This window comes from Augochlora pura, chromosome 10 (genome assembly GCF_028453695.1).
Source record: "Augochlora pura isolate Apur16 chromosome 10, APUR_v2.2.1, whole genome shotgun sequence".
NCBI classification, from domain to species: domain Eukaryota; kingdom Metazoa; phylum Arthropoda; class Insecta; order Hymenoptera; family Halictidae; genus Augochlora; species Augochlora pura.
In genome coordinates, this window is record NC_135781.1 from 29,970,757 (window position 1) to 29,995,406 (window position 24,650).

Here is a 24,650-nt window from a genome sequence, read left to right on the forward strand (position 1 = left end):
CCCAATTGCCAGTAATTCTAGAAAGGCGGGTTAACAGAAACCTCGTGGAACGCGTAACTTCTTAGAAGAATGTCTAGAAACAACAAATATTCAAAGGCGAGTAGGTATTTTTGGTTAGTCGATCAACCCTATCCAACGTTAACGCGATTTCTATCTCTGTGTAAAAGCGAATACTTTGCGGAAAATAGGTTAGCGATGGGGAATGAGTCACGTATTCGTTATCAGTGCTCGTCTTCGTTGCTAAAGCCTGCCACGTGGTGATTTAGACAATTCTCTATAATTATAGTAATAACAACTTTGTTTATCAGCGAGATAAATTGTTTGTTACGGTGAATAATAACATGGTAGGCGTCTAATTTTATGAGAAAGCTACGTTTACCATAACTAGACTTTATAGCTATTTTTTAAATAATTTCAGTCTTCTTAGTATTTTACGCCTCCCCATTTTCGTCACAAATACATACTCATACAATAATTCAATACGATAATTATTCACCCACGGATATTTTGCACATTTCCTCAGAATTTACTGATTTAATTATGTGCTCACGCATTGATCGTTCTGCGAATTTTTCACTAAATCTTTAATTACAATTTCTAGAAAAACTATCAAGAATAGAATTTTATCGCAGGATATATTTCAGTAATAAAACAGCAATCTCAAATATCCCTCTAACAATTAAGCACAATTGTTCGTTCACCTGACAGGCTATCTCCCTCATGGAATATTAAGACAATTTGGTAAGCGAAAGTTAAACACTCTCGAACACCATACTATATATATATATATATATAAGCCACGACTTTGCATAGGAAATTCATTCGTCTCGTTAAACACAGGAGAAAAGTTAGCCCACTGAATCATTTTCGAACACGCCGCGTGAAGCAGTTTAGCTCCACGCCGTTTAGTTTCCGTGCAATAAATCCCCGAAGAATAGACCGCGTTTTATGCGACACGACGAAAGTGTCGTGCCACATAACATGAAAGTGTCATCGAACTTGAAACGAGGCGATTACAGAACAGCGAAGATAGTTACTGCGTGGTCGACGATTCTTCTATTTTGCTTATTCTTGGACAAAAATATGTAACGTGTCTTATTCGATAAATTTAAAATTAATTAATGTACTATTACGTCTCTCAGAGCTACGATGATTACGATTACTTCGTCCTTAATTATTTCCTTGATGCAATGAGATGATTCTAGTGTCCGATTGTTCTGATTTTCGATGACAGGTGATTCTTTATTTCGATTTAATAGAAATGATTAGCAGCCATATTAATCGAATTGTTCATGATAGTTTCGTCACGAGTCTGACTCGTTATTATAGTGGAAGGTGTTAACACTTTATCGTCCCGTAGTTTATAAATCGGCTTTTCCCCTGTGAATGAGTTGAAATAGTAACCCTTAATTTGTTATCTATTATTGAGATAAATGTGTTCAATTGTCATACAAGCTTCAATATTATTATATAAATTTTTAAATATTAAATACCTTTCGCGATTAATAAGATAAATAAAATCAAAATAGAAACGAACATTTTTACGACCGATAAAGTATTAATTACGCTCAGAATAGGAAGGTACAGTAATCGGTGATTTTAGAGAATTCGGCTCCAATATTCTAGGAGTAAGACAATGCGCCAGGCTTGATGGAGGTTCACAGGGCGGCGATGAAGCGGGCGAAATCGGAAAAATTCTGATCGACGAGGAGCCCAAGAGTTCCGCGCGCGGTAAGTGTGCCACGGGGACAGTGGATTACCGGCGTGTCGCGGGGTTAGAATAAATCGGCCGACTTTCAAAGACGGTCTCCTCGAGGCCGCCCAACTTCTTCATCGACCCGATCGACCGTGGGTAACCGTGACTTCCCGCGGTTCCCCTGGCGCAAGGGAACGCGCCGCGATCGCAACGGAAACGAGGGAATTCAACTCAGCGCCGGGACGGACGAAAAACCGCGGGTGAGACTATCCGGCGTTCCCGTTCCACGAGAGCGTCGACCACTCTTCGCGGGCGGGTACACACGCGAACCGGTACACGCTCCGGCAAAAGTAATAAAACAATCGAGGAAGTTCGACGGAGAGAGCCGGGGGTCCGGCTCTCCCGGTTCGATCGCGAACTCGATGAAACGAGAAGTTTATTTCCGTTGTCCGGTTATTAATAGCACGAAATTGCTATCGAGCTAAAATAACGCGAAGCGGTCGTCTGGATTCGTGTACACGGTGTCCGAGAAGTCCCGCGAATGAGGTTAGCCGAGGGATCGTTGCTCGGTCATTTCTGCGGATCGAATTACCGCGGATCTTTTTACGCGATTCGAGCAATTTTTTCGAAATCGAATTCGAAACTAACGAACGAATAATCTTTTCGAGGTTTTGGTATTAACCCTTTGCACTCGAGTCGTGACTCTGAGGCAACACTAAAATTGTTCTATTACGTGTCAAGATAATTTTTATACAAGCAAAGGTTAGATTTAAAAAATTGTTAAATAGTGAAATTATTGATATGAGTGACAAGAATCAACTTTGTATGCATAAAAGTGCAATTTGTTATATAGAATGGAAATACTACGAGCCAGAAATTTTATTTCAGATTTACCGTTAAAATGACTTCGAGTGCAAAGGGTTAATCAAAGCTTGACCCACCATGTGTGGGAGATGTATGAAAACATTCTTAAAAAATTTAATTCTAAAAAATAATAAAAAGTACAAATTTCAGAAATGCTGAGAACTTCTCGTCGGGCACTTTAATAATTATATTCACTGTTTTTAAAATTATTGTTAGCTTGATACTTTTCCTTCTCGTGGAATAAATAACCTAATTAATCAAAACAAGAGAAATACAAAAAATCCATTCAATTCTTTAAAAATGCTTTAAATAGATTCTTTGTACTCCTATTGCCTTAATATTCTCCTTAATAAACAACAGAACACTCCGAGAATACACTCTCAACATCACAAGAAATAAATTCACCTTTTTATTAACTCTAAGCTTCTTTTCACACGGTTTCGCTCCAACACGGAACGAATCTATCCTGTTAAAGGAGTGTCGACTGTAATTACTTCGCGTCCAGCAGTCGACACGAAAATCGAACGAATTTTTCCTGACGAGAGAGAGAGAGAGAGAGAGGGAGAGAGAGGACAGTTTGAAAAATGAATTCCGAGGGTAGGTGGGATGGTCAGCGAAGAAGTCGTTCCGTGTGGGAAAATTAATCGCGAGCTTGGCCCGCCGCACAGGAACGTCTTGAATCCGCCAGGTGGTTGACCCGCATATCTCGCATGCAAGAGTATCCAGGGACGATGCATTCGTCATTCCGGACGCAGACGGAGAGTGCACGCGTAAAAATCCCCGCTGGCTAGTCTCTGTATTAAACGTGGAATTTAGGAGCGTGGATTTATGGTGCTCGCGTTTCACGGGGTACGTGCATCTTCGGGAAAAAAACCACTTTGAATGTAGATTTCTTTTTTTCGTTGGAGAAGAGTAAAGTTTAACCATTTTGGGACGTACCGTGAAAGGAAAGCTAGTCTAAATCTTGTTTATACTGAATCGTTTATTATTATAGCGAATTTGTTATAGTGAAGGAGTTTAAATTAGATTTTGGTTTAATCTTGAATCTCAATTTGATTCCGATTAGATCTGAGATTGGTAAGTCAAATTTTAGTCTGAATTAGCTTTAGATAAAGTTTAGATTATTCTGATGATAAGTGAAATTTTGTTTATCTAAATTGACTATAGATATAGCTTGGATTAATTTGACTCTCATTGAATCTGCAAGAGGTACGTCCAATTTCTATGTGAATTAAGTCCATCTAGAACTTGAATTAATTTGATTCCATAGAGAACCTACCTTAACTTAAAGTCAAGTTTCAGTCTAATTCAAATTACGTTTGGATTGAATTTAACTTTTCGATCGAATCTACATATCAGAGCTGAATTTAACACCAGTCGGGCGTGGTTAGGATGGAGGTTAAATTAGGCTAAGTTTGTGCTGAGATTAACTGAGATTCGGTCTCTCTCTCTCTCTCTCCCACTTCAGTTTTGATTAGATTTGCTTTGTTACGATTAGAGTGTACTTTGTGCTCGGTTTGGGGGATAGGGAAGCAATGAAAACCGGGAAATTCCTGCGCGCCGCCGAAAGTTTGCCGCGGCGCGCGGCCTTGGGGTCGATCAACCGGGTCCAGAGACAACATCCAACAATATCGATATCCACTCTACCAGAATAAAGTGTCAGTGTCTGTGGCTGTGCGCGAACAGTGACACAGCTATTCCTGGATACACGAGCCGTGTGTACGCGAGCAAACTGAAAATCTTTCGCGAAGCTGCGGATCACGAGTCAACAGACTGCTCCGATCGCTGGAGAAATTAAGGGGATCGATTCTCCAATCAGTTTTATCATTGCTTGTCGGCTAAAATTCATCAGATAAAATATATATATATAATACTAAGCCTTGATACTTTTAACACTTTGCACTCGAAGCCAGTTCAACTGTGAATCTAAAATAATTTTTCTGGCTTCTAGTGTTTCCATTTTATATAATAAAAAAATAACGAAATTGAGTCTCGCGAGTCATACAACAGTTTCACCTTTAACAATATTTAAATCAAAGCTTTAGCGATATCTATTAGAAAATAATTTTGGAACGTGCTACAACAATTTTAATGGCGCCGCAGTGTCGCCACTCGAGTGCAAAGGGTTAATAACTTCGTTGGTGAGAGCTTTAGTAAAAGTAGAGTGACGAAGATGGAGTGAAATTGTTTAAAGTTGGGTTCCGTTTTACGACAAGATAGATGCAAGTAAATTCACTCACCCTTTGCGCCTTGCGCTTGTCAGCTCGCTGATTCTGGTGATATATGCGACTGAAATTACTGACGATAACAGGCACCGGTAAAGCGATCACAAGGACACCGCTAAGGGAGCATACACCCCCCACGATTTTTCCCGCGATCGTTTTCGGAACCATGTCACCGTATCTGAAACAGAAGGAAACAATATCGTCAGAAATTTAATCAAAATCAACACCAGTTTCAATTTACAACTATTTTTCTTAATCTTAATTCTCGTAACTTTTAATATTAATTCATGTTAGTTCCTTAGATATACGCAATAAAACCATAGTCAAGATCTTTCATAGTTCTTCACAGCTTCCATTAAAATAGACAAGAATCATTCTTCTTATAGTATAATAGCAAGTATCTCAATACTTATAGTATTATAGCAAGTATCTCAATACTTATGGTATTATAGCAAGTATCTCAATACTTATGGTATTATAGCAAGTATCTCAATACTTATGGTATTATAGCAAGTATCTCAATACTTATAGTATTATAGCAAGTATCTCAATACTTATAGTATTATAGCAAGTATCTCAATACTTATGGTATTATAGCAAGTATCTCAATACTTATGGTATTATAGCAAGTATCTCAATACTTATAGTATAATAGCAAGTATCTCAATACTTATAGTATTATAGCAAGTATCTCAATACTTATAGTATAATAACAAGTATCCCAATACCTATAGTATAATAACAAATATCCCGATACTCATAGTATCATATTTCCTCCAAGTCGTCCTTTTCAAAAACAGGATACCATATCCAAATTGCTATGCATATTTCGCACAATGTGCAGATACCAGAACCGCGCGAGGATCCATAATAAAGCGATAACCGTAATCAAGATCAATTTCGGCTGGAGCGCGCCGTAAAGTCGAAGGTGAAACGAAACCACCGTCCGAGACCGGGACCTCCTTATCTCCCCGGTTCTCTCGGCACCGTTTAATTGAAAAATCCAGTACAACCTCTGGCACGTTGTTTGCATAATTTCATAGCTGTTTTACGGCCGTGTGTCCCGCGATGAATCACGCGGCCGACCCGCGCGATAATTTGCATCGTAAATTTCCGCGCCGAAACGGAACGGGATCGCGCAGAAAGAATGGGGACTTAACGAGACCGTCCGACGAAATTAAAGAAAGAGAGAAGAGGGAACAACGAGGAAAGGAGTCGGAACGACGGAGAAATTACTGTGCGAGGACACTTTCAATTTCATTCCCGGCTCGCGTTAAAATGGAAAATGTCGAAGGGAGGAAACGGCGCCGAAAATCCACGACGTCCTGGCCGAAATTACGAGCGTCTCTCGTTCCCGCTCGCGATAAAACTTTACCGCGATTGTGCTCTCGCCTCGAAGAAACGCGGACGATTGTCCCCCCCCCCCCCCCCCCTCACGGCAGTTTCGAACGCGGCAAATTCACTTCGCCGACTTTCATAAATTCCTCCGCGGTAAATTATACCCGCGCCGCGCCGCGTTTCTCGCTCGCGATACCATGCTCCGGGCCGAAGCGAAATGTATCTCTCGGCTGACCTCCGTCCCCGATATCGATTTATCTCGCTACGAACGGGTCCTTGTTAAGGGTGATCTACTGGCCACTCGTTAGCGACGAGGTACTACCGATTTTTCCAAAAACTGCACGGCTTTGGGGCCGACTTCTGTGTATCCCATGTGCCTGGCTAGTTTGATGCGCGACTGCTTGTTTCCTGTGAGCCGGTTTTAATGATTTACATAGTGAAATAACTGTTTAAATAAATATTTAGAGACTCGCCCTATAATTTAAGCATATTTGAAAAGACAGAATTTAGAATTCTAATTTATATATTATTTTATCTTATTTCGGAGTTACTTGATCTTTTAAAAATATTTCCAACCTAATTCATTCCTGAACAAAAATAATATATTATTTACAGTTTTGATTCAACTATCATTTTATCTAATTCTACAGTAGCTTAGTTTTCTACTCACAGTTTTGTTATTTTATAAAAATAGTTTTTCGAGCGGTGCATTCGAAGTAGCCGAACCAAATAAATCCGTGTTCGGTGACGGGAAATCGATTCGATTAGAGTGTCGAAATTTGTTGTTGCAACAAGGTTGTCACCGAATGAATTATTTCGCGCGAGCCCGACGGACGGGGGAGGGTTCGAGCGCCGGGATCGATGCGATTAAGCAAAGTGAGGATAATGCACAGCGATCTGTTAAATATTTCAGCGGAATCCATTTTTTACGTAGAACCGAGCTTCGCTGAATTTTCATCGACTATTAGATTATAGCGTGACGTGTGCGAACCGGTTATACCAACCAGCGAGGCTCCGCGAGTACGTATACCATAAGCGCGTCGCGGTCACCTGACGTGGATTTAGAACGCCATGTCTGACCATGACACGCCTTGCTCCACTGAAAGTGAAAATCCTAGTCGGACAACGTAATTCTCCGCGATCCAATTGGACAGTCAAGCCAAAATTTCCAACCGAGCTTTAGCAAGCGTGTTTGCTGAAATAACTTTGTGTTTCCATGTTGCTCGATTTTTTAAACAACTCGTGTTCGCAAAAATGTCCTGATCGACGTTCCAAAGTTCCCACGATTTACGTTTCGAAGTTTCCGCGATCGACGTTTCAAAGTTTTCGCGGATCCTCCCACTTCGATCTTTAAGAAGTCAATTCGCAAGCTCGCGTTTCAGCCTTGAGAGATTCCGGGCGACCATAGTTCCTCGGCGCGTGGCTCTCTAGCCCCGACACGGCACTGCGGAACGTGTACGTTATCTCTCGATCATCGATCACCGAATCTCGCGTTTATCGTTATTATTATCTTGAAATATGGACTCCGTGCACGGCGACTGCGGCGCCGTAGATTACGCCGCCGAATGACAATTCTATAGAGCGCTACGATTCTACAATTCTATAGATTGCATCGGGTAGATGGAAGCCATGTATAAGCACACGATGCTTCGTAATACCGCCTAACAGAAGTCCAATAATATATTATCCCTCCCATTCATAGCTTCGATGAATTAAAAGTAATACAGCAGTGCCCTTACATTCTACCGTTTCGCATTTCGCCGTACAAAGCATGCGATTTCATTCACTACTCCTCTTTTGTCACTCGCATTGTTTCCTGCAAACACGACCCATTTGTTAACCTACGCGTGTAAAAGCTATCTCAGCCGCGAATAAATAAATAAACTTCTGCTATAAAGTCCCAAAATGGAAATAATTCGAAACGATCTCGTTCAATTCGAAAATCATTTGCACGAAGGTACAGTTGAGTGAAACCGAGGACTCTGGGGACAAAAACTTTGTTTTTCGAGGCACAAGTGGAAAGTGATCGATGGCGGAACGGAAAAATGAACGGTACGGCGATTTAAATGAAAGGAGGATGAATCGGATGGATTGATCGATGTCGCGAGGGGAGAACGCGATGATAGGACACCGAGGAGAGTGAAAAGAAGAGAGAGAGAGAGAGAGAGGAAGGACCCATATTTCGCGCATCAAAAATAACGAGGAACAGGGGCCGGTTGTTCGACCGCGTCGGTTCAAATGGCTCGCGAAAGTATGTGTGGCCGTTCTCCAACGTAGGATACGATCGACCGTATCGCCTCAAGCCAGATGTCCCTGTTCCCAGGGTACAGCGCGGCTCATTCATATTTCTCAAACAGGTGTGCAAGACAAACCGCGGGAAACCATGCGTGATCGACTCCCGTGGTAATCCTTTATTCAAACCAGCCGTCCCTAATCGCCCCCGCTTATTTCTCGCTCTTCAATCCGCGCTGTCCGTGGAAATGCGAGATACATTTACCCTGATTTCAGCGCCGCACGGGAAACGCTAACGCGGATCCCATTCGTCACGGGGGGAAAATAAAATAGCGAACGTTCGTGATATCGACGATTTTTTAAATCGAGTCGGACGTTAACGCCATTGCTTATTTTAAGATATAAAAATAATACCGTAGTAGATTGTCTTAATTTTCAATTATTTCTTTTGTGTGGTCTAAGACGCTATAGGTAGTTTCTATGATTTTCAACTGTTTTCTGTGATTTAAAATAAATATTGTAGGTGCGTGTAAGTACCTTGGCCTAAGATTAATACTATGGCTGATTGTCACAATTGTTAGTTATTTCTTTCTGTGATCGAAAATCAATATTATAGCTGCTTTCCATATTTCCCATCGATTTTATTTTCAGCATTCATATTGTCTATTCATGGATTTCTTGTACAGGTACGAAACTTCCTCATCGTTCACTATAATCAATTTATGAAGAATCGAAAAGGTACTATTAAGAGATCGGAATTCTATTTTTTATTCTGCTCCGCATAAATATTTTCATAAAATTATTTATAAACTATGAAACACTGCTTGCGTTGCAGTACATTACTGAACTATATGAATAATTTGGAAAAATAGTTGCTGTTACATTGACTATGACTAAAGTGGACAAGAAAAATAAAAAATTTCGACATTTCGATAGAAAAATAAATTGTCCATGTTTTCTCTCACTATTATTATCATTAATATTATTACTATATCTTTTCGATCTCTTCTGTAAAAGTATACGCCAGTCTTCGGTATTTCCAGCGTTAAGACGAAGTATCGTGATCCGAATTTCCATATTTTCACCTACTTCCACGCCCCGAGTTTTACGTCCTCTTACACCGTAAAGCCGCGGCATAAGTTAGACGTCACCCCATAAACCGTAAACTGGATCAACGATCGCAACAAACCACCTTAAAAAGGATACATCCTTGGCGTGTCTACTCCGCCGTCGGATATTCGCACGTAATTCGGGGTGTGCTCCATGAAAGTCTCCCTCCCGCACCGCTCTCCCCTCTTACCGGTGTACTCCCCTAAAAATTTGATCCCATAGCCGTTCGAGAATCCCGGTTGACGATGTCTTCGAAAGGGGGGCTAAGTCGCCTCCCCGTGTTCCAGCGGCGGTATTAAACTCGCTTCGGCTCTCAGGGCGAGACCTTCGCGTCCTTAAATAATTCGAGCGGCGCTACACCGCCCCCATAACTTTCCGCGGGTCGGCGTGGCCTAGAGCACGCGCGGGACCCGTTAGAGAAGCGTTCCCGCGGCCGGGCGGATACGTTCGATAAACCGTAAAAAGTCCGACGAAAATATACGCGCATTTTTTTCGTCGGCCGGAAACGAGCGAAATTCCCCAGCGGTGCCGGCAACCCCCATACGTTTCAATTTTCTGCCGTCATAAAATTACGCGTCTGCCCGGGGAACCACGATCCGTTATAGTTCGGAGATATCCTTTCGACCTCTGGCCATGGTTATCGACGCCGGCGCGGCCTCTCTGATCCTATGGGGTTTGGGAAATAGCCGCCGCCATGTTGCTTTTTCTCCATTTGCTTGGGAAAAAGCGTCGAATAATTGTTTGCGGAATTGATACGATCTTAACCGGGGTCTAAATTTAATTGTAACTAGACTGTAAACTTTTTAAAATATATATATTATTTAGTAAATTTTATATGTATTATTCATATATATATTATTCAGTATATAATTCAGAAAAATTTTCTGAATTATTCCTTTTTCTGCTTTAAGTTAACTTTGACATTAACGCTTGAACTTTGTTATTAAATTTCAATTTCGACATTTACTACATTTAGTAACAATTCCAACAGCTGACATATATTTCGTAACAGATTATTCGAAATGAAATATAAAAGTCTATACCATTTTTCAATTTACCAAGCACTATTTTAGAAACTGGAAATAGCATAAGTATAGATAGATAAGCTCGACACAATTTGTCTATGCTTGATTTTAATAATCGAAGGGACGAATATATTTTTCACGATTCCGTTGGACTAGTGAAAGTTGTGTCATGGCTCGTAATAAGTTTTCAATGCCAGTAATTACACGTGCAACAATTTGCTAACGGTTTCAAACTATCTGCGAACGAATAAGTAGAACAAGACGGTCGAAGGTCAGACCTGTAGAGTAGAGACCGTCGTCTGGTGCTACGGCGCAAGTAGATTAGGTATGTGAATGGGAACGTATTATAGATTTGGTGAACAAATAGCGTGTTGTTTAGACATGTGGGGTGAACTTTATGCGAGCATGCGAGCGCAATAAACATTGTATAGTCGGGTGAGTAGATTAAGACGTCCGTGGACGAGGAGGTAGATCACAGACAGAACCTGGGACCAGCCAAGTGGAGGAAAAGAGATTTATAGCCTGGCGAGTAGAATTAGGTTGGTTTATGATCAGACGTGTTAAATGTAGCGGACAAATTCAATAACGTCTGCCACATATCCTGTATCGTTGTTTTGTGCTCTACAAGTGACCGATCACAGAGAAATGTATTTCATGTGAGTATATTAATTCTATTACAGTATTATTAATGCTGTTATGCTATCGATTATATTATGGCTAACAAAATTTTATGTGTAAATTTAAAGGGCTCTAATTTCTATTTCTCAGCACTTGAAAAATGAAATAAAAATTCAAAAGTGACAATTTAATTTTGATCTACGATTACGCAACAACATTTGTTACTGTACAACTTTTATGCCAAAATGTTATCGATTTATCTGACATTATAGAACCATAGTATTTCCAATTTGCAACAAGTAATATTTGAGTTATTAACGAAGAAATTAAAATCGAGATCTGCCAACTGAATTGCAATATGAAACAATTACAATCATAAATTAAAAACAAATATAGATCTTCATAATTACAATTTACTCTTATCTTTTCCCTTTTTCTATTTTCTACTATTCACAAATTCTGAATAAATACTCAAGAGTTTACCAGAAAGAGAAACGTCATTACTGGTACATGAAACAAGCAATCATATTTAAAGCTTTTAAGAGAAATTATTATTCTATTTTAAATTATTCACAATGTTAATATATTGCTAGATATTATATAGCCAGAAGCGACGTTCCAATCGCGATTTCGAGGATTCGCCTAGAAAAAAAGCAACGGATAATGACGGGGTCGGGCACGCAAAGGCTGAAAGAATGATATGAATCGGCGACGCGATCGGCGCAACGGAATATATCACGGAGAGACACGGGGCATCGGGCCGAGGGTAAAAGTACCAGCGTAAAGCATGAAAGCCGGCAGGAGGAATCATTGAAACCCGGCCGGCGATAGGGCGCGACACGGGCATAGATTCTCGCGGTCGCAACGTGTTTGCACCGGCACGCATTAGTGGCCGGCGGTTTCCGCGTAATTACACCCGGTTGCAGCGTGCAGGCCGCATATCTAGGCCGCTGCATTATTAAAAAGAGAAACGTGTGCGCTAATTGGCTGCCGCCGGTGCCGCCACCGCTGCCTCGTTACCAACACTTTGCGGGAACGACTATGGAATTCCTGTGCTGGATGCATGACGACTCGAGAAACCGAGATCTAAGCTGATAAACCTGCGACGCCCTGCGGCGGTGGCCTAACTTCTTCAAAGGAGACGAGGAGGGGAAGATCGATGGGTTCGTTCATTGTTAATCAAATTAATTCGCCGATTGGTTTCTTCGCTGGTTTTGATATACCTTCGCGATGAAAGTCCGACGATTTGCATCGCTTTGAGTGATTTTAGAGAAGCTTGACAATTACCTTTTCAATAATACATTATTCTCAGAAGGTAACCCGTTTCCTAATTATTTGATAACAATCAAATAAACGATCCTAATCAATATAAAATTGTTATCATTATATAATATAATATAATTTTCTTCTCAAAATTAACGAATTACCATTTCTCTGGTAATTTAAAAAAATTTCACATTACGTTCGTAAAAATTTCTTCTATGCTAAAAATACAATAGAAATAGTTCTCGATATTTTTCGATGTAAATGTTTCGAGTCTGCGCACGGTGCGAGTGCAGAAAAATTCGCGGCCCGATAATTTCGCTGGATTCGAATGGAGATTCGCTGTCATTATCAGACGCTTACAGACGCCGCCGTTCATAATTAAAGGGGTGCTTGGATATTGAAATTGGTAATTACAGATGAAGCACCCGAGTGCAATAATGACGGCTATAATTGATTGGTGTTCACGAGGCTGTAAGATTTAGCGAGAACAGGGATGGCGGATGGAGGATCTCCATGTATATAGGTCACCTGAAAGCTGATCAGTAGAATGGGACCGCCATGGTCAGCCCAAGAAGCTCTTGCGGAATTAGCGAGGTATCAATGCAATCGATCGAAATTGAGTGATTAGACATTTGTCTCGCTAGACAAATGGGTTAATTAGGCTGCCGATGGTGATTATCCGTTTAATAGAAGCGGAACCACCCCCAATTAAATTTCGCCGAATACTTAACCCTTAAACGCTGGCAAGGAAGAAGGTACACGCGTGGAACAATGAAACACAGATATCGTGGAAGGTCTGAAAGCCTGTTAATGTTTAACATGTAGACTGTGGTCCTTTTTATGCAAAATGAACAATGTTTTAATTAACTGTAGGAAACAGAATTTTTATTAAAAATGTATCTTTGCTTATAAGAATTTTAATAGATTAAGCAGAGTGCAAGAATATTCTTCTAACATCTTCAACATTTTATTTTCCATCCAATAAATTGTAGCATAAATGCATTAATTCTGTAACTTATTATAGGTTATTTTGATACCGCAGATCTTTATGTAAAATATAATATGGCTTCATCGTTTAGTATTTCATCTACTCAATTTCAGCACAAATGCATAAAATCCGCAGGGCTTTGTTCCGTCGACATTGCAACTATGCCTGCGGGAAATGACGACACAACTAATCGAGTTGTAGTTTACAGTACATTAACAATGCTATGCAACCACCCCTTTCGAAAAGGCCCCACCGCCGACGAGAGAAACTGTCGTTGTATTTCACTCGCCAGGCTCCATGGTATCGCAAAAAGCAGCGTAGCCTGCATTCGGATTTCGGTAAAACCGGCTCCGCGAAGGTCGAGGGGTGCATAAAGATGGAAGTTTGCGTAGAGGAGCGCAGCGATGATCGGGCCGAGGCTGGATAAACGGCGTAGCCCGGTTCTCCGTGAAAAACAAAGATTCTGGACCGGGTCCATCGGTTGGCGATAATTCGGTCGGGTCCTCGGCGGTTTTTGCGCTGTTTTTGGCGTGTTACCGCTATCTCCTAAGTGGTCTCCCGGAAGCGGGCGCTCGTCGCGAGCCGGGCGTAATATGGGAACATCGCCAGCGGGCCAATCCTAGAGATCCTCGTCGCGAGCCCAGCCACGGCCCGCTTTATCGAATTATGTCGCAGTTTCGTGGGCCCTTCCGGGACGCGCACGTCGTCCTCGGCGTCGTCGGCGTCGTCCTCCACCGCGCCAACCCCCCCTCTCCCGATTCTACCACCCCCACCCATTCCCATCCCGCGGGAACCGGATGCCGGCGTGCCGTCAACTAATTCGGAATACATCGCTGGAACACGTCGACCCGGTTCCACGGATTTTCCTAGCCGGCCAGAACATTTCCCCGGCCGACGATCATGCCCTATCCTTCCCTATACCCCAATTAACCCACTTGCCCCACCAATCGATCCCATTGATGCCGCGGAAATCTTCTGTCTGACCGCCATCTTGACTACGATTCTCGTCCGAATCGCCCGAGAAAGATTAAATGCCGAAAAAGAAACCAATTCGTGATCTTTGTGCGAAGATATTTGATAATTTAACTACAATAATTTTATTGCAGACCCTACAATAACTTTTAATAAAACAAAGAAAATTTTTTTATTTATCATGTGCCTAATTTCGCATGAATGTTTAACACATCAAGCGAAACAGAATCGAACTCAGAAATTCCTATAAAATTAAAGCAATTTAGTTTTCGAAACTGAAACTAGGAAGTTAAAATTTATTATAATGCATTCGAGTAAAAAATTAACGTTACATAGACAGCAAGACATTCGTTTCGAGTTAACCCCTTCCAACCTCGGGCAACGTGGAATTCGCGTTGCAAATATTTCATAAAATTTACCCAAGGGAGGACTACGTTTATAAAGTTTCGGATTAAAAATTTTTTCGTTTCCGCATTTTTTATTCCCTTTTTTATATTCCTTTTAATTGAATTCGTAGGACGTATCTGCATAGCAAAATGAAACTGGTCCAGGATTTCATACCGAAAAAATCAGAAACTCGGACATAGCTAGACGGTTACATTTAAATAAATTTTAATTTACATTTAAATAAAATTTGAACGTTAAAAGTAACGATAGCAAAGAGGTTAACGAAAGCAAGAAGTTAAAAATAATTCTTAAGCAGCTATTATCAGTTTCATTTTTCATCAATCTAAGAATAATAAGTTCAACGATGCACTCGCGTTGCAAACAAAACGTGGTAAAAGACGACGTGAGAGAACGTAGTATGAGATTGATAAGTTCGTTCTCGTTGGTGGATCTAATGTACTTAGCCTGTAGTCGTGAGCGTCTCCCTACGAAATCAAGCATTTCCGTGTCCCGGGAAGTCTTCCGCGAGCGAACTTCGTGGAAGCGGTAAGAAAAAGCGGGGCTCGGAGTCACGTATCGCCTCGGGGGAGGCTTCCGATCGTGGATGTTCTCGCTGGAAAAAGGAACGATCGTGGCCGTCGACTCCGGGAAAGCAGTTTTCTCTGTCTTTGTTTCCGGAGCCGACACCCTTCGCCTATCGGTCGGCGAAGAGGCCGAGGGCTTTTCGATAAAGAAAGCGCGGATAAAGAAATCAGGTCGGGGGCCTCCGTCAAACTTCCTCCGCCCCATCCACGTCTTCCTTTTCATTCCATCTTTTATCCGACGGGAGAACGCGACACGGTTTACCAAGTAATTAACCCCGGCGGTTCTTGAAATTTTCATTAAATCGAGGCGGCCTCGATCGAGTTACTCCCGGTTTGTACAGGCGTATCGAACCCCTTCTCTCTCTCTCTCTCTCTCTCTCTCTCTCGCTCTCGCTCTCTCTCTCTCGCTCCCGAAGGATTTCGATAACGGGAAAGGATCCCATCTTTTGTCGGCGTATTGGGACTCCGGGCGGAGAAACATTCGACGAGCGGACCGGAATCGGCGAGGAAAATCGAATCGAGTTTAACTAAACTTTCGCCCGACTCGATTCAGCGGAACTTGCGGCTCTTTTTGCGACGCGGAGTTTTCACGGCTCGCGGTCCGCGCTCGGTTCTTGCTGGCCCGCAAAAAAAAACCTCCGGACTCGTGAAACGGGAAAACATTGGATTCCGCCGCAAAAACATCCATTGTCGTTCTACACGGCCACTAACAATTCTACAGTGTCCAATTTACTCTCGAGGCGCGCGAGATTCCGAGCAAATATCGTGCACCAAGATTTCAGAATAATTCAAACCATTTCTTATTCGATCATTTCGAAAAATTCTTAAATCGTACGATTCGAAAAATTTTTCAATCGAATAATTGGAAGAGATAATGCGAAATAAATAAATCGATAAACTATGAAAATAAAACGCTTTATGTTCCATCATTTTTATTTAAATCATTATTATATCCGAATAAAATTCTGCCAAACTCCGAGTTGGAAACGTTCCATGGAGTGTCCGAATCTACGGAATCTACGATTCGACGATTTAATTGAACTCGATGAGATAAAAATTTGAGAAAGAACAAGGCAGACACTTGCATCCGAGGATATTGTTGTTCCATTTCGTCGAGCTCAGTTTCCAGGACGCCGTAGTTCCGTAAGAACGTCGGCGATGGCCTGTCAACACTGCAAACAAGATTCCTTTCGAGGGGAACGCTTCGAAACGTGATTAGTTCGAGCGTAGACAGGGTTCCCGGGGGATTGTTCCCGACACGAAAGTCGTGGGCTCACGTGGGCGCGACGGCATCCATTAAAACCCGTCGCGGAAATGACTTAACGAACCTCGGAAAGACGATCATGCCGTGGAACTCGTTCAAACCGAGTTCCCCGAGCCTGTCCGAACGAATTTTGCCGCGACCTTCGCCTGGAAAAATTTTCAAATACCCCGCAGCACCGGCTTCGGATCGAATCAATTAAGTCTGGGCGTTTGGAGCAACGGCAGTAGAACGAGACTGTGTTTAGTCAGCCAGGAAATAAAGGACGAGAAATAATTGGAGAATCGCGTAGAACTGCGACGTTTTTAAAAAGCAGGAAAACTGTAGGTTAACAAAGTCTAATAGCATTTTTATTTTCCGTTTATAATGGAGTAGAAATTGTTCTTGGGATCGATAAAAATATTAGAAGAGGATTGAACGAAAGTGTATTTAAATAATTACTACTCATTCCTTTCAACAGTTTGAACAAATTAAAAATGATGACAATATTATTACATATTTTATGTTTCCACAATTTTATATTTCAACTATTCATTTTTCCTATAAATGAATCAAACCCACAGTTGAGAAATGAATAATATTTTAGTTGAAGAAGTAAGCTATTTTTCGATACTAATTTTTAAGAATATATAATTATTTCAAAAGCTCTACAGTCTAGTAATTATTATATAGGACATTTCGCACTAATTTCTTGACACGGTCACAGCTGCAAAACAGATCTCCGCTCATACCCTAACAAGGCCGAACTCTCCGAAGCACAATGAAACGCAGCTGTGCGGAACAAAAAAAAAAGAAATCCCTGCCGAGGGTGGTTAAACAACGGCCATCTTGCGGCCGTATCCACAGACACAAAGCCGAAAACTGAAGTGATTCGAGCGCCCGTAAGTCCCTTCTTACGAGCGATCTTTAGAAGACAGTAAAACCGCTTCAAACTTTTTACGATACGCCCCCGACTAGACCCCGTGCCCGTTTACACGCGGTTCAACGAGCATCGTCCACTTCCACCGGCCGCGATCGGTCGTTCCGTTTACTTCAGCGCGTGCATTTTGCCGCGGTAATAATAGACGGTGGCGCGAGCGCGGTTGCATCTCGTCGACGGCGAAACGAGCTGTTTTGTCGCGCACCGAAGACGAGCGAAGTTCGCAGCTCGGTCACGAGGCCTTGCAAAAAAGGCCGACTTCGCAGCGCGATCTCCGTTAAACGAAAATAACCGAGACGGATCTGGAAGGATTCGAGAGCCACCTATCGTCCCGCTGCACGCGAGATCATCCTTCGTCGAGTCAATCCGAGCAGAACAGTTTCGCTCGCCCGTAAAGCGCCGATGCTCGTCGAACTCGTGATCGAATAATTCTTATACCATTTATTCCGGAGGATTGATCGGCGAACGCGGCGTCTCGCCGAAGAACGATAACAATCGAAAGTTATTCCCCGCAAAATCGCGAATAAATGCTCGCGATTATCCGTTGCGGAGAACCGTCGACGCGTTTATTAAGCTCGACGCTGGAGAGACGAATATTTTTTCCATTGTTCGACGCGAGACAATCGATCCTCCCTTTTACCATCCCGGGTCTCATTAACTGCGAGCGTTCGTCGATTCTCGATAATCTGTTTAATTCCGTCCTACTTTATCCGATTCCTCTCATTATACCGTAACAGGGACCTATACAAATCTCCCTCGCTGTCGAAACTCGAACACCATGAAGAATTATACTCCACTCGATAGAATACAGAAGACGGGAGAATAATAATTGAACAGCGAGTCTTCGAATCGAACCTCCTTGGAACGGCGCTCGAACCGGGGTTGTTGCATCGGTTACAAAATACAGACAGCATCCTCTACCGAGTTACAATACAAACGTCAACGTTGCATTATTGACGTTGTTCTATTTTTAACATGCAGTCACTCGTTACCGCTTTTTGGCTCCGTTACAATCGTAATCGGAACCACCGTTCTCTCGTGGGAAACTATCGATCAGCTGTCGATGAATTTGTGATTCATCGTTATGGATCAGGTGCTGAATATTACCTTAAAATGATTAATTTATCGTTTTACGAACAAAAAAAAGAGAAAAAGTGGCATTAACTACGACATTAGCAGCTTGAACACTGTTGCATTTCTCTCATTTTATTATAATTCATAAATAATAACCACACTATATTTTAATTTTCCATTTACATTTCCTTAAGCAAAGAACTTTAATATTAAGAAATATTTTGCAAAAGTCGACTTGGCAATGAGAATGTTGAATAAATCAAAGCGAAAATGGAATTATAATTTTGTCCAATATTTGTAAAGTCAGTAGAAGCACACGGTTCAGCCTACGGCTGGAAATAATCGAGAAAGTCAGCGCGCGGTCGCATTAACAGATGTTCATTGACATTCGAGGCAAGTGGAAAGGTCCAGCGACGATCAGCCGGCGAGTTCAAGGAGATCGTTCTTCCGTTTGCGCGCGTTCGTAGCCGGGACACGCGACAGCAACGAGTTTAGAATCTAGCGGGAACGGCGCGGATTAGAGATCTATCTTTAGACGCCGCGTTCGGAAGCCGCGCGCGCCTCGACGATCGGCCGCGTACGCTCGCCGCTTAAACGCGCGTTAAGCTCGCCTGAAACCGTGGTTCCGTCGTGTCGACGGGGCGCCGATCGTAAATAATGCGTTCCGTTAGCCCTATCGAACCGTACGTCGATAACTGTCCGGAAACTGCGGCCCGTTAACACATTGATCGCTTTCGCGTCGCAGCGCCGTCGCGACGATTTACGAGAAAATTCTGCGAACGCCCCGAAGACCGGCGTAACAAGATCGGCGTGAACTTTAACAGTTTGCTAATTAAATTGTGGTCTGCCGTAGAATTACGAACATTAACGATTCCCCGAAGTAGATATTACGTTGACAATATTTTCCATAAATACCCATGGTTTACATGCGTCGGCCATCCGCAGAGAATCGCTTGATTCACTTGATACGGTTCGCGTTTCGTGGCTTTATTGTTATCGATACGTTGTTTCGATTCTATTCGGGTTCAATCGTGGACGCGTAATGTTTCAGTTAATCGCGATTACGCCCGCGGAGTTCGCGGTCCCGTTACGCACCGCTTCTATACAATGACGCACCGAACGTAATCGTCATCGAAAAGAAATGATCCGACGTCGCCACCCCTCGTTGCCGCGATTCGTAAATCACGATCATTAAGCTGCTTAAGAGATCCGTCTGGCTTCTGGTCGAACAATGACTTGTTTCAGAAAGATTTATGGGTGGACGATGGTTCCCGGCTTAAACGATTACGATCGTGCCGTGGGGCTGTTCTAGTGTCATTATCCATCGAGAATCATCGAACGGCCGATGAATACCTCGAAACAGCGGATACATCCGTCTGAAACGAATTCGTGAGAGGTGCTCAGCGTCGATTGGACCGATCAATTTTTTCGAAAATTGCTCCGAGGGTTCGCGAGCCTCTAATTAATCCCCTTTATTATAGCCCGGGCCGCAGCTGCGAGAGGCAAATTCGTTGGAGAACCATTCATCCCCCGGCTCGTTCCTCTCCCTCTCCCTCTCTCTCTCTCTCACTCTCATTCCTTTTTTCTCTCTCATCTCGCGCCGTTCCTTCTCGCGGTCACGCTAACGAGCACCGAATCCTAATGGATTCGAATTTATCTCGGCGCCGGCAACACGGAAGACACATTTCGAGCGTCATCGAATATTCTAAGCTCTGCAGATTTTTTCGGGAATGCTAGAGAGACGTCTCTTGAACTATTGCGCTATTTTTTAAATGATTACTTTGTTCGTTATCTCTACAGTTTGATTCGCATGGAACGAAAGCGTTTGTCAGTTTTGGAATACAGCTTACGATGCATTAGATTAATTATTGTATCAATTCTGTTCTAAGTTACCTCAATTGTTGTATTAATTCTGTTGTAAGATGCATTAATTATTGCATCAATTTTGATGTAAGATACATTAATTATGGTATCAATTCTGTTGTAAGATAAATTAATTATCATACCATTTCTATTAACAGATTATTAATTCTAGTGAGACCACTTTATCTAGACTTCGAAAATTGCTATTAATTTCGCGACAAAATGGTTAATTGACACACAAAAACGCGCAAACAGAAAAATTTAAAGATACTGCTTCATTCTTTTCAACTAATTATAACTAATAAAAGAGGAAAAACATTCACGTCAAAGATACTAGATCTACCGTCTATTATACTTGAATTCGAAATCTACTTATTATACTTAAAACGCGATTTTAAGTACAGCCTATTAGCTAAAACAAAATAACCATGGATTTGCAATATTTAAGATGCGGAGCCGGTTTATTGGCATCGTGAACGCCATAAATCGATAATGGAGACAGTTTTCGAACGCAAGACGTTTCAATATTTGGCAAAGTTCAGACGCCTACGTCTGTGATTTAAGTGGCACTGTTCGCACATAATAAAGTAAAATCGCCGATGTCCACCGTGCGCTAACAAATCACGAACGAAATTGGCAGCCGGCTAGTGACTATTCGAGCCGGTATTTTTCCCTAGGACTGCAGGTGAGGACAGAAATCGATCGTAGACCAAGTGTTTGCATCTCGTTGCCGGCCACACGGCTCGTTTGATAATGCGGCACGCGGCAGCGCTCGATAAAAACCGAGTGCGGATTGCTCCTCGAGAGCTTTGTTTGCGTATGCTCGGCTCTGCTCGGCTCGCGCCGAGAAACACAGAAAGAGAGAGAGAGAGAGAAGGAGGGAGGTAGCAGGGCCCCCTTTCATCGGCCGCAAATGGAACGGCCGGCGTAATGAAAGTGTCATAAAATTAAAAGAGCCTCGAATGGAAAACATTTCCTGGTCGACATTGTCGGAGCGCGGGCTAAATACGGCGGCCGGATGGTTGCGGCGCGGCCGGAAACGCCTCTGTCGAGCCGTGGGAAAATTTCAGAGGACGCTGAATGTGTCTCAGGTTCTCCGAGAACCGCGGAACGCGAAATAATCGCGCGGTGCCGCGCCGCGAATGTTCCACATTCGCCAAATCTCCGGCGTCGCGGGATTCTTATAAGCCGCGGTAAATTGTTTGCATTTTCGTTTGACGACTCGTCGCGGATCGAGGTGTTCAAAGAACAGAGTTCCAACCTGCTGCTTTCGAACATTGTCTCAGACTCGGGACATTGGTCGAGCCTGCCAAGCACTAAAAACGCGCGTTGCTTCATAAGAATTGCAAGACTGAGTTTATTGTCATCTTGCTATTTTTGCCGTGACGTACGCATTAAGAAATTTATTCAATTATTTTCCGCGAAAGGATCTTTATAATTAACACTGGTTCCACCGACTTTTTAACGCGACTAATATGTGTATACTCTTTTATAGCAGTGTCAAAATTGGATTTATTAAAACTTCGTCAAATCTCTGCTGTAGTTTATACAAATATAAACATTAAATATATTAAAGTAGAAATATTTTTATAAAATCAAGAATTATAGAAATAAAATTAGAGTCATTTTGATGGTCATTTCGTAATTTGACATTTATCATTTCGACTGGTTTAGTCAATGTAGTGTGAACACAATTTTAAAAGAAAAATTGTGAGACTTTCTAAGAAATTATTGCAACCGAAGAAATTCTAACCATCGAATAAAATTATACGTCAAGAGGTTAATTAAATAACTTAGGTATCGCGCGAACTTTTAGGTTTAAAAGTCGGTCGTTGAAGAACATAGAGTTCTCTGTTCCGTACAAAGCAGTAGAAGAAAACCGGCACGAAATAATGAGAACTTCGGGAACAGATCGAACTCCGCAAATGAATGCAAAACGTAATCGAGCCCCGGGGCCAGTCAATATTAGCCCTGCAAGGGTTCCGGCAGAAATACCGGCGAGATATTGCATGGAATACCGACTGTTAACGAGCCCGCGAGAAGAAAAGCAAGAAGTTTGCTCGCGGAACTATCGGATTAACCGAGCCGAGCTCCGCCGAAATGAAATTAACTCGAATCAAACTGTCCCGGGCATGAAAATCCACGTCGAATCGCGCGCTGAAAAGCGAGGAAACTTTTTCATCGCGGAACACCGCCCCGACAGAACCGTCCCTTTCCGGCGAGCTTAGCGCGGGGGGGGGGGGGGGCGCGCTTCCCCGTCGGCGGTTCGCAATTCCTAGCGCGTTCAGTTTACGGAACTGAATTTTTTTTCTGGGACGCGACGTCGACGCGAACGTATCACCGGCGCAGCTAGTTAGCGCGAACTTTCACCCACCTACCGTATTAATTTTATAGAGTTCGGCAAAGTCGTTCGCTCGCGGTGTAATTTTATATTCGCCGGGCTCCGCGACGCCGACGGGATCTTTTAAAATAGAACAAAGTTATTAAATTTTTGCTTGAAACGTGGCAAAACTGTCAGGGACGCGGCACGAAGGATTCGGTCACCTGGTCTGGCAGCTGTCGAATTTTTGATAACCTTCGAATTAAGTTTGACTACGGACTGCTATGTCGTGGACAGACTGCGGAGCTTCGTACAGAATAAAAAGATATTTTATCCAATAAGACAAACAGGAGACGAATTGAAATATTATACTAGAAAGTAGAAGATAATCAATCGATGCGTAATTTGTTGTAACGAAGTTGTAAAAAGTCACTGAAAAATTTAATGTCAATGTATCTAGTAAAAGTCTTCGTCCCGATGGATCATTGCACGTCGAACATCGTCGCTTTTTTCCGGTTTCTTTAACTGTTACAACCGTATTGTCACGCTTGCCAACAACGTTCATATGTATGCTAATCTTTCCGCTATATCGTGACCCGTGCTCAAGTATTTTCCACGCAATATTTCTATTTAAGTTTAGCCTGTCACCGCAGTACGTACTCACTAACTACTGGGATATCTTTCACCGGCAGCGAAACGAATAAGATAAATCGATAAATTATTTCTGTCTTTGTTTCAGTTGTTCTAACTTGTTTTCTGTTGATCGTTTTAATGACCGCCGCCTTCGTATTATCGCCGTCTCTTTTGTATCCTCGCTGCTTTAATTTTATCCATCGATTTTCGTCGTAATAGCACAAAATCCACAGTTCGATTAGTCACAGAACGCTTGAACGGCGGATCGAAACGAGGCTGCGAAGACGGCGCATATCGCTGACTTGGAAAGGTACCATGAACGCCGATGGGTCTGTAGGGAGGCAGAAGAGGACCACCGTTGATCACCGAACAATAAAATTCGATCTAGTTCCGGAACTTTTCGAAAGCACCGCGTATTTTAGCGAGCGTGTGACGCTTGTCCGGCCGTTCGCCGAGGTCTCGGCGGGCGTCGGAGCCAGAGACTTTGCCACCGAGATGTAACGAGGGGCTATTAAAAGACGAGAACACCCGCGCTCTCTTTCTCTCTCTCTCTCTCTCTCTCTCTCTCTTTCTCTCTCTTTCTCTCCCTCTCCAGATCGGAGTCGGACAGTTAACGTCGTACGAAAATAAAGCGCATTCTCACCGTGAGAGCGGAGGGAACGCGTGTCCGCCTCGTAATCGCCGCGTGACACGCACGGTGTCGCCGTGACACGCGACCAAATCGATCCCCGAGTCGACCGGCAACGAGGAAATCGGTGACAAATTAGGTCAACGGGCTAAACGAATTCCTAGGCCGCTCCCGACGCCCCCGCATTAATCACGACCGTCCATATTTCCAGAAATTATCGCGGTCTTTGTAACTAGGCGCCGCGGACAGTCCGCCTTTTTAATAGTCCACTCTGCCCCCCTCGCGGCTTTGTCCCAGCGAAACCGCGAACTGACGACGGTTATTTAGCGCGCTGTTTAACGCTTCAACCGGAATCGTAAAATTCTTCGTTTCTTGTAACAATCCAAAACGATATTACCAGTTCACATTATTCAAAGTTGCTTGTTGCTACGCGATTGTATCCATTCTCATCAAACGATTGAAAACTGTACATTGTAGGCTCTGGAAAAATAATGAAATCGTTATCGATAAATAATACGTTGAATTGCAGTCGGAATAATTTATAAAAGTTGTTGCAGGAAATAGAATTCTGCAGTTTTGTTCGCGGGCTAGTAATAACTTTACCGCGGCATCGGAACCGAGCAACCCCTTCGCTGCAATAACAGAAT

The 24,650-nt window shown here is 42.6% G+C and overlaps 1 protein-coding gene across 8 annotated transcripts in view; it reads right to left on the reverse strand.

The window, feature by feature from the left end:
• Shal (potassium voltage-gated channel protein Shal) overlaps positions 1-24,650 on the reverse strand; it is a 168,613-nt gene that overhangs the window by 102,149 nt on the left and 41,814 nt on the right. For all 8 annotated transcript variants that reach the window (XM_078193175.1, XM_078193176.1, XM_078193182.1 and 5 more), the window contains exon 2: positions 4,801-4,963. In XM_078193175.1, the coding sequence (XP_078049301.1) occupies positions 4,801-4,963 (163 nt within the window). The remainder of the gene's footprint in view (positions 1-4,800; positions 4,964-24,650) is intronic.